The sequence below is a fragment of the Antedon bifida genome, chromosome 3 (genome assembly GCF_963402885.1).
Source record: "Antedon bifida chromosome 3, ecAntBifi1.1, whole genome shotgun sequence".
NCBI lineage: Eukaryota > Metazoa > Echinodermata > Crinoidea > Comatulida > Antedonidae > Antedon > Antedon bifida.
Window position 1 is genome coordinate 22,026,490 of NC_136228.1, and position 21,029 is coordinate 22,047,518.

The window sequence follows — 21,029 nt, forward strand, 5'->3', positions numbered from 1 at the left end:
GAGTCGATTGATGAGGGCACCCCAGATCCACCAGTTTCAACTACTACAACATCAGTGGAAACACGCACAACGGCTTTCCATGTCATGAATGACCCAGGGCTTGCATTCCTTGTCGAGCAGCTGGCACTGATTGCACCAAAATCTGTAGTCCTGAGTACTTTGCCTAAATACTGTGAGGCATTTGTTCCAGTAGAGGTTGAGGAAAAGTTTCCACCTGTTATGAGCAAGCTGTATGATGCAGAGGCGCTGATGCTTTCGTAGCCTGAGCTGTACTGTCTGTTGTCATGTACTCAATTGGTAATGTTGAACTTAAAATTGAGTACTTTTGACGGACACCACCGATGACCCTCTCCACATGAATTCGTAAATGAGCAATTTTTCTTATGGTTTCCACCTCAAGAGCAGACAGCTGTTGTTTTCCCTTCTTAAAAGCAGGAATCTTTGCTTCGCAACCATAAAACCCAGCATCATCTTTTATGTCAAAACCTCGGTCGGCAAGGATGACATCCCCAGGTAGCAGATAATCAAAAAAATCTGACGTCAATGTTATGGTCTTATCTGTACCTCTGCCTCCCCATGCTGCAGACAAATATGAAATTTACCTGCATGGAGTGCAGCCAATTAAAAACTTTACTGTATTGTGGTGCTTGTAGCTGAAAAACAGTTGTGCCCTCGCTTCAAGACTTGAGGGCCGCTCGCAAAAAACCTCAAAACAGTCAATTATTACTGCTACCTTCGATTCGACGATTACTGCAATTCGAAATTGCATTGGCATGGTTTTCCACAACACCTCCCTTTCTGGCCATACAATAAGCTCTTGTTCCGCATAGACATGGCATCCAGTCCCGTATTAAAAACTCGACACTGTTGAGTCACTTATATGAAATCGGTACGCAATGTCCTGATTTCTAAGGTTCAGTCTAAGTTTGAACAGTACAATTAGTAACTGCTGGAATCGACTTACTGATGTTCTACTCGGGAATCTTTTTTTAACTAGTTCAAAAACCAACATCAATACTGCAAATGAAGGCAACCCTGTGTAGAAATGAGTTCGCTCATTGTCATTTTTAAAAGTTAACTCTGTTATTGGCGACTCCTGTAACAAGGCCTGTGACTGGGCCTGTAAGACATCTATGTCAGCACAACACATAGTAGAGTTTGGTGTTGATATGTCAACACAGACACATATGTTTTCTACAGGAGAAACATCTTCCATATTAGCCTCACCTAATTGGAGATCTAACAAAACTTCCACAGCAATACATTTCTTTTTTTTTTCAGTTCTTTTTTGTGACCTTTCGTATCGCTCCTTATCACGTTTTGCGGTGTGATCATCCAGGTCCAGCCTGCCCATGTCTTGAGTTGGAGCCCAACATTAGCGAACGTATGTACACTACGTTGCCCCTCGCGGTACTCGTTCCACAATGTTGTAAGTCTCTCGTTTGCCACCTTGCTGCCTGTTCGTGTTCTTCTCAATTCATCTCTGTATATCATCTCTACATTGATCGATACTGTCGAATTTCTTGGATGGTTACTAAATGTGAACATAAGCCGATTTAAAAAGGCATGTTTAACCGATTTATCATGCACGTCCGATCAGTGTGACAGCGCCCTCCATTTCTCCAATATGCGCCGGGCCCATGTGTGGATCGAGGCTAAGAATCAAACTTTTCAAACGACAAATTACAGTTAATTATCAAACTTAAATAGTAGTATATGAACTGGAACTAAATAATTTGATTTAACTTTCCACGTAGACAACGCTGGTCGAGTCCTTCTTACAACAGAGCATATTTTATACTTATAGATACAATAAACCGTGTTAATCAAAACCCGAAAAGTAAGGTTGTGAAGGAGCAGCATACGCAAAGTAAACATACGTAACCAAGTAACTTTGCGCGCCTTTTCAATGGCACATGATTACGCAACTTCAACTATTATCATGATTTGACAAGTGCCTGAAACTTTATTTTTCCTGGTTGAAATGAAATCATTAATAGCAATTACTTTAAAAAAATATTATACTGTATACTGAGATGAAGTGAGGTCATGTCAATTTTTTTTAAATAAGTATGTAAGTATGCTTTGTATTGGAATAGGTTTGTGCACGCTGCATAAGTCCTTTGTACGCTGGACAAAGATTTCTGTGCAATCTATAATACATGTGACCTTTGAATAGTTCTCACTAAAGCAACTCTTGTTTCTTCTTCGTTCCTAGCACCTCCAAATTGGAATTCATACTTGTCCTGCCGCAGCTCTCCATACTGCATCAAGTCGTTTAGTATGTTTTCATTTAACAGCCTAGCTCTATCAGCTTTTTCCACCATGCCTTTGTGATTGTCATCTATGTGCTGCTTCTTATCTTCTGCTAAGGTTTGTGTTCTTTCTGCATCAATTTGTTTGTTTCGCAAACAAGCATTCTGGCCTTTGAAAGTAATCTTCCTTAAATCTGATTTTTTTGAAAGCCATTCCAACGTCTTATTGCATCACTATCTTACTTTCCACACAACTCAAACTGTTTCGGAGTTCGGAGCTGTAATGGTCAGTAATCCAAATACTCTCTCACCACTAATATTATTACTTGTACATGTTCTTTTAACTCATAGCTGGTGGTGTTGTTTACCTTTCTAGAGGGGCTTATCTCTCCCAGTGGCTCTTTGCACTAATGTTGTTAATCTTTTCCATAAAAAACACAGGGGAGCGAAGGGATCTGTTCAACCTGGTAGGATGCGTCTCACTGTCCGGTTCGTTGTGGAACATGTATGGCAGATATCTACAGTGTACCTAGTATATACCTGGTATAACGGTAAGCTGAACCACTATCAGGAGGGATTGAGATTGTGTCAACATGTATTTCCTAATTAAGACTACTGTCTTGAATGAATGTGTCTCGAGGATACAGATGTTTTAGAAATTTCTCGATCTTTTTTGTTTTTATTGCGACGTCACACGATATGTGTTGGTGCGCCGGGGGATGGATCGAGGCTAAGAATCAAACATTTCTTTTAACGACAAATTACAGTTAATTATCTATCTTAAATAGTAGTATATGATGTGGAACTAAATAATTTGACTTAACTTACCACATGGACGATGTTGGTCGAGTCCTTCTTACAGCAGAGCATATTTAGCAGTGATATAATAAAACTTGTTCATCAAAACGCGAAAAGTAAGGTTGTGAAGGAGCATACGCAAAGTAAACATACGTAACTTTGCGCGCCTTTTCAGTGTCACATGATTTTTTTTTTAATATGTATGTATGCAAGTGTTAAAAATAAGAAAAAGAAACATTAATTTGTTAGTATTTTTATAGCCGTCATTAGTTTCTTTCTTCTTTGTTGCTAGCACCTCCAAATTCGAATTCATACTTGTCCTGCCGCAGCTCTCCATACTGCATCAAGTCGTTTAGCGTGTTTTCATTTAACAACCTAGCTCTATCAGCTTTTTCCACCATGCCTTTGCGATTGTCATCTATGTGCTGCTTCTTATCTTCTGCTAAGGTTTGTGGTCTTTCTGCATCAATTTGTTTGCTTCGCAAACCAAGCATTCAGGCCTTTGAAAGTAATTCTTCCTTATCTGATTTTTTTGAAAGCCATTCCGACGTCTTATTGCATTTATGCATTATGTTACTTTTCACATACTGAAACTGGCATTCGAAGCTCACTTTATGTAATGGTCAGTAATCCAAATACTCTCTCTGTCTTGAATGTGTCTCGAGGATACAGATGTTTTAGAAATTTCTCTATCTTTTTTCTTTTTGTTCCGACTTCACACGATGCGCCGGGCCCATTTCCCACGCCTTTCTGTTATGAAAGATGGTTGCACAAGATGACATGTCGGTTGCCTGAAAGCAAACTGTGTTATCCTTTTTAAACTGTCGTGATATTATTACAACTAAATTTCTAATGCGATGATATTCCTATAATGATCATCAATACCTGTAAATCTATTTACAGTATTTCCCGCCAGGAAGTTGATTCTAATTAAGAAAGGTTGCACAAGATGATTCTATATCAGATTGCACCTGTATACTAATGATGATGAAATGCCTAACATCAATATCTGAAGAACCTCTCCATTTGGCAAGTCTTTACATGCAGCAAAGGCATCTTATGGCTCATAAACATGAGTGACCCCCACCAATGATTATTGGTAATAGTAACCAAGAATTTCCTCATTTCTGTCATGGTGGTTTTTTAATTTAAAAGTGTAATATCTGCATTTGCTATTAATTGTTTCTGTGAGCTCGTCTTCTCTCAGCTTAAAGCCAGCAGCGCCAAACTGCTTCTGCTCCTGTAGGATGGTTGATGTGGTTTTTTGTTTTTGGACACAATGGCTTCTTATTTGCCAATTCGCCATTTCCTTTTCAGTAAAAATAACTGACATCAGTGCTTTTAGCAATAAACTTGGCTTTTTTGTCTTTCTTAGAAGGCTTTCGTATGCGCTAACCTCCATGGTGATAGCAATGTGTAATGTAGACCACCTATGGTGATGATTGAACATCTAAAAATTCTTGTGTTACCTTCATATTCCATAGCGTTAGCTGACCCCTCATGATTTACATTGCGCTCCAACTGATGCTATAGTTTCTTCACCATTTCTTCTATCGAACTCGACTTCCTTTGAAGCCATGTTTGCTTGCTTGTTTGCATAATATTTTTCTGAAGAATTTATTACAATGTTAAATGTTTGTTTTATTTGTTCTGATTTGGTATAACTTTTTTGACAATACAGTACAAAGATTGACTTGCTTAAAAATAACAAAAAGTTAAAATACTTCTTAAATTTATGTACATCTTAACAACATGCACATTGAAAGCAATATACACAAAAATAAAATTTTAGATTGTAATCTTATAAAATTTCAATCAAGATAATTTCTGAACACAAATTGAACAGTCTTGTACAGAAGTCAGAGGTCACTCTTTATTTTTTTAAAATGAATTGTTACTTACCCAATGTGTTTAACCTGATGTTATAGCTAACACTGTTAGATTATTAATTGATGTTAACCAGCCTCTTCTATCTGTTGTTTGAATACATCTGAGTCCCAGTGATTTTTTCCAAAAATGATAACATTCCTAAAAAAAAAATCCATATGCTGATTAACAATTTACAAGGAATTTCTTCAAGCAAAAGAGCAAGTGAATAAGGATGTTGCATGGCAACAATGCTTATGAGCAACTGAAATCTAACCTCGCACTAAGGCAACTTATGAGGAGATATGTGTAAAAATATTGTACACTGGAAATAAACTTAAATTACACAATAATAAGTGTTACTGTACAACAACATAATAACTGAATGCAACAGAGCAGATGAGATTGGATGAGAAAGTTTATAAACGTCTATTGAAATCCAGACTGAGTAGTTCACAAATATGCAAGGGTTATGACGAGATTGAGTTGAAATTAATCCAGACATGTCATGAAAAAGAAGTGGATAAAATGGATTGTGAAAGAAAGAAATCAAAAAGTGACTACCATACAGATGGTATATGATAATATATATATACTGGAAGAATGTTAGCTGGAAGTTATCTCTTTCGGACTCCCCAGAAGCATTTGAATAACAGATATTTAGTGGTCAATCGTGTTAAATAACATGCCTCGAAAGTCAAGTCAAAATCATTGTTTAGCTATAACATCAGAGTGACTTAATTTTGGTAAAGTATGATAACACACAAAACAACAGGTTAGTGACAACAGTTTTACCAAAATATAAACAGAAAGAAATGGAATAGAAAAAGAAACAAATATACCATACTCTTTTAAAAGGTTTCAAAAGACCTTTTTATGTTTATCAATATGGAAATTCAGATGAAACATAAAGTGTGCAAAAATTATCCAAATGAGTGATTAAAAATTATTTTTATTATATTTGAATACACCATTTCTCAAAAATATCCTATTTTACATTTTACAAATATCATATCTCGTGGGCTCATGATTTACAAATAAAAAAAAGTTATATTTAATTTAATGACTAAACAACTTTTCCCTGTTCTTCTGTACTTTCTCTTTTTTGGACCCATTTATTATATTCATAGCTGAGCTTGGTATTTGGCGATAGTTTGATTTGCACATGTGGTTCAGTCCTACCTACTGTACACAGAGAAAATTGTATTGTATTTCCGCTGCTTGTGACTTTATTTTCAAAGCACAGTCATGTAGTTCTTTCTGCAGTTTTTCAGCCACTTTTGATTGGATGCAGTAAAAAAAAGTGAATCCGTTTGCAGATGCAGCATCTATCTAGTTGCTCATTCATAGGGCCTGTTTCTGCTGCAACTGCTTAAAATATGGTATAAAAATACAGTATAAAATACGGTATATTCTATACCATATTTTTTAGTACCCCGTTTCTGCTAAAAAAATACTTGGGTGGTCGTGTTAAAATTCATCCTTTTACCTAAACTGTACGTGAGCCGGAAGTCTGTGTTTGACCCAAGTATACTGAGCGTGCACACTGTAACTCCACTCTCGTGGAATTTCCCACTCGAAATCTCGATCTCCACATATTTTCCGCTTTCCACTTAGTTATTTTTTTGCAATGTTGTACGGCTTTCGCAGGCTCTTCAGCTTTGAGTTTACTTGTTTTAGAGACCTATTCCGTAATTCTGCTTTATTTTTAGTTTTACACCTCACTTTCTACTACTTTGTACCTGGTTCTGATCCATTAGGTAATGAGGGGCAGCTACTGTATGGCCCGATCTTCTAATATTCTGTCCAAAACCTCGTAATGGGGACAAGCAATTCTGTCCCTCCCAGACTCCGAGTTATTTTTTTTGCCATGTTGTACTGCTTTCGCAGGCTCTTAGCTTTGAGTTTACTTGCTTTGGAGACAAGTCTATTCAATAATCCTGCTTTATTTTGTTAGAAATGTCTTTATAAAGGTGGTTGTCCCTTTTATTGCCTTTTAGTTGTCCGGAAATTTTAACTTCCCCTCACAAATTTATAGTAAATACCATAACGTCTTCGCTCCACATTTTCGCCGAATAAACCTATATACTATACATAAAATCAAATCACAACACGATGTTGACCTCATGTCACAGGTAAAAAAATATAGGGCATTTTTTATTGGCAGCAGAAAAGGGTACAGAAAATACGGTAAAGATTTGTAAATACTGTATTTTATCCACAAATTTGGTGGGGAAAATATGTATACAAAATACGGTATTTTTTTGTGACCGCCATTTCCGCTTCCAGAAATATACCGTATATATATACGCTATTAAAAAAATACCGTATTAAATACGGTAGTTACTTGGCATTAGAAACTGGGATTTGAAACTCAAGTCAATGGCTAATGAATACATCGATGTGTCATAGCTTTTAGCATCATCCTCGTATGTCTCTCCATTGCCTGTCTCTTCTTTCCTCTGTTATATCGATTTCAAATTATTTTAAAAATTGATGATACTAATACTAATAGCCTCTAAAAACTGCTTCATCATTTTATTGAAAAGAATAAATTCAGTTTTGCTTGGGTTACTGTAAAGATTGATTGTCTCTGTGATCTTTCAATGACAATTTTCTGGAAAGACCCAATTCCATCAAAGCTAACATCTTTCACTGAACAAGTCTTTGCATTTCCGTTCTGACAGTTTTTATTACGGTCAGAATTTATTAGATGTTGAATTCATGCAGATCAACCACAATTGGTGTAACGAAAAAACCAATGTGTTCTGTTGAACACATCCATCATTTCCTGATGACTGGAGGATCAACTTCTACGACTGGAGGATCAACTCCGACGACTGGAGGATCAACTCCAACGACTGGAGGATCAACTCCGACGACTGGAGGATAATAATAAGTAGATAATAAGAAGTCCTCAATCGTATCATTCGTCTTCTGGGATTGTTCATAAATTGTTATTTAATAATAAGAAATGTTCAAATAAATTGTGAATGTTTTATTTTTTTTCCATTTTCCACTACCGAGTCTACCATCAGTTGCCTTTATGCTGTATGCAGTTACCTCTGTTCCACTCTTTATTAGCTTGCAGTAAGTCTATAAAAATATTAAAGTTCTCGCCTAACAGTTAACCTCCTAGAAGAAAACACAACCTCTAAAACTTCCTGGTCTAGGCAAATTTTCTTAAAACATTCTGTTAATGCAATACATTCCAGGTCATTTACTCTCTTCCTTGTAAATTCACCTGCCGCGTGACAACAGCAACATTCCTACAGCATATGCCTACAATTGCCACAATGGCACCATTCGGTTGTATCCAACCTGCTAGGCCTTGGTGGCTACAGCTTAGCCTGTTGTTGATGTTCTTTTTTTAAAGTACTATCTGCAGAACGAACAGTGTACGGTTCAAATGCATAATCATTTCCTACTCTGTAACACAGGGTCATATCGCCACAGCTTCTTTCTGCTTCACCACGCGCTTATAATAAATGAAACTTTTATTGTTTAAGGGACAAACAATTATATTTCATATTTTTTTAACCCTTTAACATTGTTTACAGTTTATAAAATATATGGTTAAAAAATTGTGTACTTATTGGGACTAAAACCCTATTGTTGCCGGAACATGAAAGCAGCTCATAGCCACCACCTTCTGTAAGCTTTGGAAAAACCTCCATCATTACTTCCTTCAGCTTGGATGGTGACATATTAGAATGCTTGATTGACATAACCTTTTCACCAAGATCAGCATCTGCCAACGCCTGCTTTTCGGCCATGGTTGGCGCATGTTCCATTTCAGGATTTGCCAAACAGATTACCTTTGGTCCATGAGGTGTCACCATAACTTTGTGCTTTTCTTTTTTTACCAAAACCTTGGTTTTTTGTTTCCCGATTGCCTATTATTGCAGATAACAGGGTGCCTAGGAAAAATACGAGTATTTACTATCAAAGTGAAATAAACATACATGCTAGGTCTAATGTTAATTGCAATATCTGTGCATTAGGTTGTCCAAAGTCAATTTTGCATGTGACAAACAGTATGGTTGGTCTCAATGGATTTAAAGCTATAGAGACCTGTACCACTCTCTCCTTTCCTGACACACCCTACATCTTTGTGTAATTGTAATTATTTATTCTGTCTAAGTTTGACTGGTGACATGTTCATCCCATCCGCTTAGACCGTGGTGCCTTTCTCTTTAATCTGCTTGCCAGTTTCCATTGTTACGGTGGTGGTGATCATTTCTTCATTCTCTTTAAGGAAGTTGTGTAAAATTAAATTTCAAAATCAGTTTTCTGCAATTCTGGTCTTCCAGACCTTCACAGAAATTTTCGAAGTTTTAATTACAACTCTTTATTTCAAGTTTTAATTACAATTCTTTATTTCAAGTTTTAATTCCAACTCCTACATTTTCATAAAAATCTAGATTATAAAGTACACCTTCTCCCTGTAATCTTAAGGCAGATGATGACTAGTGCCACTTTTATTTTACTCACATCTTCTTCAAGTCGGATACTTCTAGCATGAATTTCCTCTATCCTTTCCTGTGACATTCCACACTTGATTTGTCATTGCTGTGTGAAAAGTTTATTGTTGGCAATTCTGTAAATGTTGTTATTGGGATGCTGGTGGTTCGGCTAATTTGATGGCTTGTTCAGAGCCTAAACCTGTCCATTTGTGTTGCTGCATCCTTTTTTTCCTGTTGTAACATACAACAATCACAACATGTCTATCTATGATCCGAATTTGGCTGTATGCCCCGGACTCTCCATTCTGGTATCCCCACCTAAAAAGAACATTTGTCATTACTGTAGTTTTAGATATTCTTAAAGTTTCCAAACATTCACAATACTTGGCTGCAGATATTGTTCTTGATGGCGATAATATGTCCGTTCCGATATTGCACATACCCTACATCTTTGTGTAATTGTAACACAGGTCCCTGTTAGTGGCAAGCAGTGCATGTACCAAACAAACCTAGCAGCTGAGATTCGAAGACAATGTACTTTCGTTTGTCTACAGGACCCATGGATTTAGATGTATCACTGTCACCAGGGGCGGATTCTTTCGGGTCTCATCATTCGGAATATAATATAAAGTCATTCTATAGTAATTGTTAAATGTCTGAAAGAAATGAATATACATATATATTTGGAGAAATGAAAAAAAATAATTGCAAAGAATGGTGAAATTAAACCCGATAATTTAATAATTATATTGCATTATTTTTGAATGGCAGTCACATATAGTGCAGTCATTTAATTTTGTTTGTAAATGGAATGTCCAAAGCTTATTATAAAACTTAACTTAATGTTATTATACATACCTCTACAGACATTGACGTTGTCGACTCTATCCGCTTGACATTTTTATATTCGGTTACCAAAACGATACTCGCTTGTATCTTTTGGTCCATGACCAGCTCTATGGACGCGTGGGTTCCCCACAAAGATAGACCCACCGTGTTTGTCCCATCTGTTAGTTGGATGTCAATTATCAATGTTATTGATTATAAATTGAAGTGGTATAATAAACACAATCTTCATGGTAGACCATGCAAGCGATTGATTTTGCACAACCAAACTGATTCACGGTCTTGTTGAATGGCATTCCAGTGGATAGTCTGTGCAACGTCATTGCTACTCTCTATTCTGCAGAAAATGTGGAACCGTTGTTGTTGGATCAATATAGTTTCCATTTTTACGGTGGTGGTGATCTTTCTTTCATTCTCTTTAAGGAACCTTTGAGAATAAAAACCTTACTTTGTTAGAAGGTGAAGATTGCAGTTCAACTGGTTAATTTCAGTCTCCCACCTCTCTTCTTTGATCGTAGTATTGTTTAAATAGAGTTTCATTTGGTGGCAAATGACCAGTCATTAGCGTTAGTTGATTAATGCAGGTATTACTAACCGGATACCAACTGTGCTGCATTTCTATATCATGTGGGAGATTTCTTTCTTTTTACCTCTTGCCATCGGACGTGCTGGACACTCCAACTTTAATTACATTTCAACTTTATATATTTTTACATTTTTATATTATATATGGTATACTAAAAGAGTACTAAATTTAAAGTACAAGCTTCTGGGGTATTGTCCTGGCTATGCACCTACCACAATGTCTAATCCAGCTTTCAATGTCTGCACTCATTCGGGGCCTGTCTCTTGCCAACGCCAGCGCTCGCTCAACACCAAGATGACCTAATTCGTTGTGAAGTCCCTGTATAGCTGGATTGGTTGTACATCTGTATAAAATAGCATTACGAAGTTGAAGCTTTCCAAACTCTCTAAGAATAAGTCATTCATCGGGTAACCCTATCGAGGAGTCTGGTTTCTTACCCATTTTGACATAATTTATGACTTGGTTGATGATTGGATCTTTCTGCTGTATGTTCGTCCAATCAATATATAAGTGGAATAGTGTCGGATGAATTGACAGATGGAGTGTTGATGGATACACCATATTGTAGGAAAAGAGCGCTCATCATACAGTATCACGAGAACACAGCTTTACCTTTTAACCTAGCCTCAAGATTCTTGTTGTTCTTCATACTGTCGGTTGGGTTTGATGTCATGAGGTCTGCAGGACAGAGCATTGGCGTCAATGTTTAATTTACCTGGTTTGTAGTGAATAGAAAGTACATATGTGAGAGGGTTACTATCAGTCATCACTCGTGTACCACAGGCCATGTATAGGTAATCTTTAAATTTATCTGTAACCGCCCACTTTAAAGCGAGAAATTCAAGTTACACTTTGTCCACAACAATCTTATGAATAAATCGACCACGTACATAAGACCAAGATCCAAATGAAATGATCCAGTGACGCACGAGACATCTTGTTGTGTATTGTGATGGCTTCCAACTCAACCCATGCCTGCAGAATATACGATAGTATAGTAACATTAATAAATATCGACCGCGTATCTATTATGATTATGCAATTTTAATTACCGTTTCGTACTAACGTCGTACCGCAAACGTGTATATATTGGGCTAAAATAACTGATGGTAGAATTCTTCACTTCGGGGGGAAACCCCTATTAAGGGGAAAATTTGTTGGTTCTTAAAAGTGTCCCCTTAATAGATGTTCTACTTAAACATGGTCGGTAGAGAATCATTGTAAACGTGAAAATGTAGTAAAGCATTCAATTGACTTGGAATATGAGTGATGTGGGTCAAAGGGTAAAATATTACGTAATAAAGACAACCATCCTTACCTATCCTCATCTAATACAAACATCCTCATATCACAACAAATATTGTTTTGTGAAAATAGCAATCACATCAAATAAATAGGAAAGGTATATTGCATTAAAGACCAGTGTAATACAGATCAAACCAGAAATCCCCCTCCCCGAAAAGAAGAACGCAACATTTTTTGTCGGGAATTCCGTTTATAAATTTATTATTAAAATCAAATCAGAACACGTACAGACTTTGTTTTATAAAAATGTACATAACACACACGTTATTTATTCATATCATACAATTTAGACAAGATGGTTCATAAAAAATATTTAGAAATGTAGCTAGGAAACTATAATAATATACTTTGGAAATATATAATATTGACATACATCTTATGTTAAGGTACAAATATAATACAATTTTTAAAAACTATTTGTTATGGTACCTCTCGTCGACTGAGTACAAAGTTTAGAGGCGTCACCGAGTTTTCTACTACTTCAACCACGAAACCTTTGCTGAAATATCCTTCCGCCGATACTGTTATTGTGTAGGTACCTGGTAACAATAAACGCCAATATTCACCGTCTTTTGCTAAAGAAAAAGTATATAGATATTAAATCATAGATAATATAAATATGGTTCATTTTAACATATTCTTATTCATACGTAACAACATGGAAATGTTGAATGTTTAAAATGGTTGATCAAAATATATGGGTAAATTATTTCTAACCATTCACCAATGGTGGCGAATTTAAACAAAATCTGTTTCAATTAAAGCAAAAATCAATTCAACTTACTTGAGGTGACGTCATGATTGATTCCTGGTCCTCCTACATGTACTACCGCTCCTTTGATAGGCATATCGTCAGTGCTTGCTATAATACCCTTTACTCCCATATGAATCTGAAATGTTAAAAATAAATATGTACATAATATTACATACTTTTTATTTTAGTGTATGTGATATCACATGTGCCAGAAAGGAATACACACACCGCTATCATCATCATCATCATGATCTTTAACCGTAGCAGTAATATACAGTAATATAAAGTTACTTTGTTGTAACCAAGTCCGACTGATGACATCATGAACCCCTAATGAATGGTAAAGAATTAACCGTGGAAATGTTCCACTACAATTTACTTACCTGGTACATGTACTGAATGAGCGCATCTTTGTTGTCAACCCATTCCTTTTCTAATCCCGATTCTGACGAGAATTTAATGCAATCTAACTCGAGCGTTATATCAAAACAATTCGTGTGCAGATAATCATAATCTTGAAGGCCTTTAAAGGAAATACACAAAATAAATATTGTTTATCATCATGGTTTTGTTTGTTGAATTACCTAAAATTGTGTCCGGTATTACTACATTGGCTCTCACCAAAACTAACGTTACAAGAAGACGTATTGAGATGATGCTATGCCAAAATCTTGACATCGTTGTACCAATGTACATCCGGATGTAGGCCTACACCACATTTTTTGATAAAACTGAGGAAAAAGTAAACTAAACCACTAAACCGCCAAGTTTGCCATGATGTCATGAGTAGGATTCCCATCAGAATCGACTTTGTTCTTTATGCCTAATTATCTATCTGAACAGTTTGTAGAACCACGTCAGAGTTGGGCAAACATCATCTCCCTGACGTGAAACTAGTCTGTTACTAGGCCTAGTTCATATTAGTAGGAAACACTAGGCCTAGTTCATATATTAGTAGGCCTAACCATTATCATATTTAATGTGCTTAAGGAGGTTACAACATTATTATATGTTTAAATAATAAGAACTCACCTCCTTTGACCGTATACCAACTCGCACCATTGGTTATACCATCTTCAAATGTACGACTGTATATTGAGCATGCGCGTGTTCTAGTTGACATAGTAGCGTGAGATTGCGAATATGTTCGTGCAAGATGTCTAAAGAGAGAGACGTCAGGCCGTTAAAGGATCTTACGTCATCAAATGGATAATTTGCTACCAAATCGCCATCGTGCATGTTGGCAGATAGCACAAAAGGGTATTCCTCAACCCATTCAATGTAAGCTTGTACTTCGGGTTCAGGCTGTTGAAAAATAGTAAAAACAAATAGTTATACATTTCTAAGTTCAAAACATTTGCTACATTAAACATAACTTGTGTGGCACTGATAATTAACACAAAGCATAAACAGTAACTTCAAACAGGATAATTACACAATCAAACGTTATGTAATGTGCTGATAAATGAACACGATGATGTCATATCACTACCATATTTGGGCACATCACAGTTTTTGTTTTTGTTTTTGTTAAACTGGTTTGATAGTGTAGACAGAGCTTAAAATCATAACATCATAACAACGTCCGTTCCCAATTACATGCATGTCAACTATTGCGATAATTTTCCAAATTCAATAAGATAGATAGTAGAGAAAGCTTGATAATAACTAGGCCTAAGGGTCCGTTCAGGCTTAGTTATTTACCCGGGTAGCAAGCTGGTTTCACGGGCACAGTTATCGCTAACTTTGGTGGGTAGGAAACCAACTTAACCTGGCAAAACAACTAAGCCGAAACGAGTCCTAAGTTGCGTGTGCTTGCATACAAATCATTAAAAAAACAAAATTAATTTACCACATAATTCGTCGTATCTTTGCCGTACCCCAGATGATGATTTTTGCCACCAATAATTTCATTTCGATACATAATTGTATTTAGCCGCGGAAAGTTCCTGTTTAAATCAACAGAATGCAAATTCTCACGACCATAGGCATCAATAACCATATCCTGAAATTAAAACATTAAATATCATAGACAATATTTAATAATTTAGTCGACCTTGAGAGTTATGATTTTGGTGCAAACGTTAGGTACAAAAAGTTCTTATTCTGGCTTAGTTTCAATCTAGTCCACTGATGCATGGTATAGTTACATGAACAAGTCGCTATACCATTTTATTTCTTGCAAACAGATTTAATATATTTGTCATGGGGATTGGTTTTAAAGTACCTAACATCAAGATCACTCATCATCACACTTCATCTGTACGCGCGTTTGTTACATGTTTTTTCATACACACATCACGCATCCGCAACCAACCAAATTTCATTTGTACCTCGTTGTTAAAATGACAATAAATAATATCGTATTGTATCGTAATTGTTGGGTCGGTTGCAGTATCTATTTAATAATTTATTAGAAGAGAACATTCCTCAAACCAAATGAAGATTTTTTTAGGCCTACGCGGTTGAGCATTTTGTAAAGGGTCTCAGAACTAAAGAAAAAATACATGTTCTTGGTAAGATCCACGTAATTGCTAAATAAATGTACATTGAATTTATGATCATTTAGATGATAATACCGGTGATTATTATTTCTTACGAATTCTTTGTAGAACTGGAAGGCCTTCTCGAAGCCATCAGGGTTGAGACTTGGAAGCAGGTGGATCCGGGTGTGGTCGACAAGATACCTAATAGTGGCATTACCAGCATGATACCCATTGCAAAGGTACTCAGCTAACTTTAAGATCAACTCGCGTCCAGTTACCTCGTCTCCGTGCATGTTAGCAATATACTTAAATTCTGGTTCAACTGTCAACAAATAAATTGATAAGTTATAAGTACAGAGTCATAAGATTTTATTATAATTTGTTGAATGAAACGTTACTAGTTATATTGAATATAAGTTAAATATTAACATCTTAAATTTATTATACACATTAACAAACAATGGTAAGTAAAAGTACATCCGCTGAATATGTCGTTTATTGTACCCTGCACTTATGGCAAACACTGATAGGCCTACTCTGTCTTGAATACTGTATATTATACATAGGCAGTCGTCTTAAAATTAATTAAAGTAAATATGGTATAACTGGATATTATAATGAATTTATAGATTTTTGCTATTCTTAAAATCCAAATAACGTTTTACGTCTAGGACAAAAATTGTTAATAAGACTACTAAAAAGATACTAAAAAATCTGTATTATTTTAAGTTATATACAGTAGAAAAATGATTAAGGTGATCGAATAAAGTGTTCCTTTAATGGTTTGGCAGCAGTTTTAAAACACGTCATATTCCTCTCGTTGTTATGAAATTATCCCATTATCCCATCATAATACACATTTATGTATTCACAATTCACAATTACATTTACAATATTTAATAATATACCAAAAGAAGCGAGCGCTTGTCAGTTTGGTAACCATTATTTAAATGCATTTAAATAGGAGTCTCCACTGAGGAGTGTCTTAAAATAGTTTGAAAAAATTGTAAAATAACGTACGAATCTCGTGTACACCAACATTGTTGCTTATTTCCAATGCGTACAACTGTCTTCCGTCAACACTTGGTCCGATACTGTACATCTTGGTAATATTAGGATAAGCTGTCGTGAGATTCTGGAAAAAGATTCTGATATCGTTTGAATCATGATAACGGAATTCATGGAATGACGTACGATCTGCAAGAACAAATGAAATAATAATAATTACATTAAAGATGAAGATTAACTAAATTAGACTTTGAATAGGTTATTTTGTAGTTTTAATAAAGTTAATTCCTTCCGTGAAAAAAAAAACAAAACAAAACATTTTTCTCATATAAAATGACCAAATTAATGGTCAAATTCAACCAAAAACCCATTGGCTGGCAGCCAATTTGCTTTAAATTACAGTTTTTCAGGTAAATAATTTTTTTGTTCGATTCCATTTTTGTTCAAAGTGGATAACTAGTATGTGACAATAAAATGACATATTCAACAAAAACAATTTAAAAAATTATTTTTTCAGGGGGACAATACATCTTTACATTATACAGTATATAAGAAATCCAGCAATAAAACAATAAAATCCATCTTTAGGGACACGCCTATTCGGGAACGCCCCTATTAAGTTGGGACACTTTCTCCGTGAAACGAACAGAGAGAAAGACATGGTTAATCACTTTGACAAAAACTTGGAAACTGTTAAGGAGTTCCATGCTGGTTAATATGGTTCTACTGTATACTATATATTCGTTTGTGAGCTTTTTAAACTAATATAATTTAGTGGAGCTTTTTATTTCTGTTAGGCTTAGTTGATTTAAAATAATTTTTAAAAAATAACTGAAAATGTGACTTACTTCTTGTTCTTTCACATATAGCCTCGTCAGACCCATCACTGCAATCTGGTGAACCATCGCATGCTAAGTTTGAGTCGATGCATCTGTTGAGGAAACCATTACGGTTATAAACGTTGAGTGAATTACAAAAACGTAATTAAATTATATTATAACAATGCATGATACTCAGTATTAATATGCTAACTGTAGACTGTGTCCCGGTGGGCATATCTTTTGCAACTACCTTAGGCCTAAAGGCACATCATTTTATTTTTTAATGAAATGAAATGATACAAATAATTGTACTGAGAAAAACTAAAATTAGAAATACTAATTTCAAATCATTTTCATATAGGCGGTACTTTCATTTTTGTATACATGTAGGGCAGGTTATTTCCAACTTCTTTAGGTTATAAATCGAATAGAAATCTTCTTGACTACATGGAGTTTTATTTTTAAGATTTTAAGAGTTTCTTAGAAAACTATTTAACAAAGATGCTACTTCAATCTGAATGCATTGCAGTAAAAAAACAAGGAGGAATACTTGATGGCCCATCAGCATATGGTAGAAACAATGCCCTTCACCAAAGATTTGCTACTTATATTAAATCAACATACAATAAAAAAAAATATGAATTCTATTAGGCCTATAGTTTTTAGTGTTTCTTCCTCTGAATCGTGGCTATCGTTAGACCTATAATTATGCTATTTTACAAATAAAACGTATAATGAATCAGATAAGCACAGTGTTTTATTCGTTGGCAGAGTAAGTTGATAATAAAGCATGGTTCCACTACGCGTCTGTGCTGGCGTGCGTGAATGTGCGTTTTCACAGACGAGTAGCTAAAGAGGTAGGAAACAAGCTTAACCGGAAAAATTAAATTTCCAAACTGCCAAAAATAATGAACCTTTCCGTCACTGACGCATCCGAATTCGCCTTCAAGACAAGCTGTGAAAATAAAAGGAAAGCAGATTATGATTATAAAAATAAATATAGGCCTAATTGTCTGCAAGTGAATATAAAGTTAAAATTGTTTAATTTAAACCAACAAATCCGACCATATCATGAGCACGATTTCATATGTATATTATTTTTGGAAAAACGTATTGATCATATTTTGAAAAAAATGTAGATATATATTTTTCTAGACATTTCATTTGTGATTAAGAAAACAAATTTATCTTCCTAATTTCGTGTAAAAACATTACTATTAACTACTTCCTATGTCTAGATTATAACTGAATTTCACGCACCTCTGAAGCACGATAGGCCCACGTCGTAGGAGTGTTTACAGTCCGTTTCACCCCACACATCATGGCTACAATCATCGATGGTTTCATCAGTTAGATCGCAGCTTAGTTCTCCCAACCAAACCTTCTCTGGAACATTTGTTCGCATACCTCGTCTATGTATAATTAATAACACAGATTAATTTGTAATTTGATTGAATGTTATCAATTATGATCTCTTGGCAACTGCTAATTCTACAGGCTTCCATCGTTTACACGCGTCTATCTAAGCTCGATTTTTGTCGATTTTGGATATGCTATTCTCTAAGAAATTTTGTAATGTAAACAATTCAGTTGTACCATTTCCCCCGACTGAACCTTAAAACTAGCAGAATGCATAGGGGCCTAATAATAGTACAGTTTAAATCGGAATTGCTGTCAACCACCAACATTTCTTTGTACTTTTTACGAAAAGAAATTGTTCTTGTTGTATCTTGTGAATATTCTAATTGTAAAACCAACTTACCTGGCTTGTTTTTGTTTACTTAGCATTTGATAAACACCTGGGTACCCCAACTGTCTACAGATTGAAGCAGCCGTTACGGTCGAAAACTGTTTCTTGCAAACTGTCCCCCATTCACCATCATGGTATACCTCAAGGAGTCCTTCCCGTGGAATACGCCCACCGTTCAAACGTATTGTGTTACCTTACAGGAGAAGGAACTGATTGGTTAATTTTATTGATTTTATGTATTTCGGCACATGTGGCCAAGGATTACCAATAGTAAATCACTCTCCTATCAATACCTATGAACCAGTTCACCGGGGTGATCATCTAGTCGTCTCGAATAATGAATTCTTTAATGTTCACACGGACAAACTGTATAGCCTAACACTGGACCAACGATTTAAAGTCATTATCCGAGAGAGGACTTGTTCCACCACCCTAATTAGGAGCGAGTAGGCCTCGAACACATGCCGATATTGTTGGCTCTTTAGGTACGGCGCCCTGCCTTAATCAATCGCTCGTTCATTAAAAAACAGTTAGTTCAGTATTTTTAATGATTTGCCATGCTCTTTATCTTCATCCAATAACATCAGTGGAAAGGTGGTATTGAAATAATTGTATCATTGTTGTGTAATGTACATACTGTAATGCAATGTATGTATAGGCCTACAATAAACTTGTCCCAAGTATGTAGTTATTTCGAGGCTTTTCGATTTGCGGGTTTCATTCGTTCTACTCATTGCAATATAAAACATTGAATTGAGAGTAAATTACATATACCATTTGTACAATAATAAAAAACACTTAAAAACATTAAAATTTCATGCAAAACATCAATAAGTCGAAAAAGCTTATAAAAACAAAACAAAATATCATAGCTGTTCGTCTGAGTTTACAAGCTCAAGTAGTATACGTATGAAACGTCATATGTGCCAAAATATTTATCTTTTTCTAATATTAAGTCAAAACTCCGTATTTTTTAATTTTTACCTTAGGCTCCAGAAACCCAATGACAATGTTTAGATTATAAATGATCTACAGCAGGAAAGAATGAAAGTTCACTTTTCCCTGCCTACAGTAAAGAATGTTATCGTATCAAGGTAGATAACAAAGTGGAGACCTATGTTGTAGAAAATAATTGTTTCATACTATTTTTGTTTTAGTCCTATTTTAAGTGACATGAAATGTTCGTTTACTCCGTATATACTTTAACGGTTACTAAAAAAAAATGACATGTTTAGAAAAAAAGAGGCCTAAGTTTAGGGTTTTATATGCCGTGTACATTTGGGAAAGTACTGGTAAAATTGATAGACATAATTATGCTGTATTTATGTGTATTAAAGGCTGCGTCGTCAAAATGTGAAACTGGGTCAAAAACAAAGAACATAAAAATGGCGACCCACAAAAAGAAGGAAATTTAACAAGATCAGAGATTTTATAGTCCGTTTTTTTAACTTACTTTGAAATATCGTGTTTTATATCATTTTATATCTTTTAATCAAGGCAAGTTGTTAGATTGCCTTGGGTGAATCAGAGAGGTATAAAAAAAATGGTTATGAAATATTTCTTACAAAATCGTACACATGTTGACCTTGTTTTGTCAGTGGATTATGCCATTGTATATTGTTTCTTTCTATCCAAACCCGCTATTGACACCAAATCACAGTTACCCCCCTGATTTTAATACCGCCCATAACAATTGTAAGCGAAACAATTAGGTGAGATCCGATTTTTAATAATAACAATGATTGATTACGTCATCGCGCGCGTAGTGAGATCACCTCCTGTCGTTTTCCTTTTCACTAATACCCAATACCCAACACAGGATATTGTACAACATTGTCGTGAGGTCCTACATTACCGGCGACCACGGGAAGTTAGTAGGTTATTTTTGCATCAGAATACAAGTTGTTCCCAGGATTATTCTTGGAAGGAATAGAAATTAGAGGAGTGTTCAATTGGAATTCACACGTGTTATCTATTCGGATCAACCTGAGTTTTCGGCATGTATTGAATATAGGACTATTCCATTATTATTTATAGGGGTGTTAGTCAATATGTTGGGTGTGCCAGGCTTGTTGAGGCTTCTATTGT

The 21,029-nt window shown here is 35.4% G+C and overlaps 1 protein-coding gene and 1 pseudogene across 1 annotated transcript; both read right to left on the reverse strand.

Annotated features, from left to right (window-relative positions):
* Positions 1-217: 217 nt before the first annotated feature.
* LOC144838245 (uncharacterized) lies at positions 218-1,354 on the reverse strand. Its single transcript, XM_078693597.1, is given in 1 exon segment — positions 218-1,354. A coding segment is annotated over 1 exon segment (1,137 nt).
* An 11,188-nt stretch (positions 1,355-12,542) lies between these two features.
* On the reverse strand, positions 12,543-18,979 carry LOC144838246 (carboxypeptidase D-like; annotated as a pseudogene).
* Between the last annotated feature and the right edge of the window lie 2,050 nt (positions 18,980-21,029).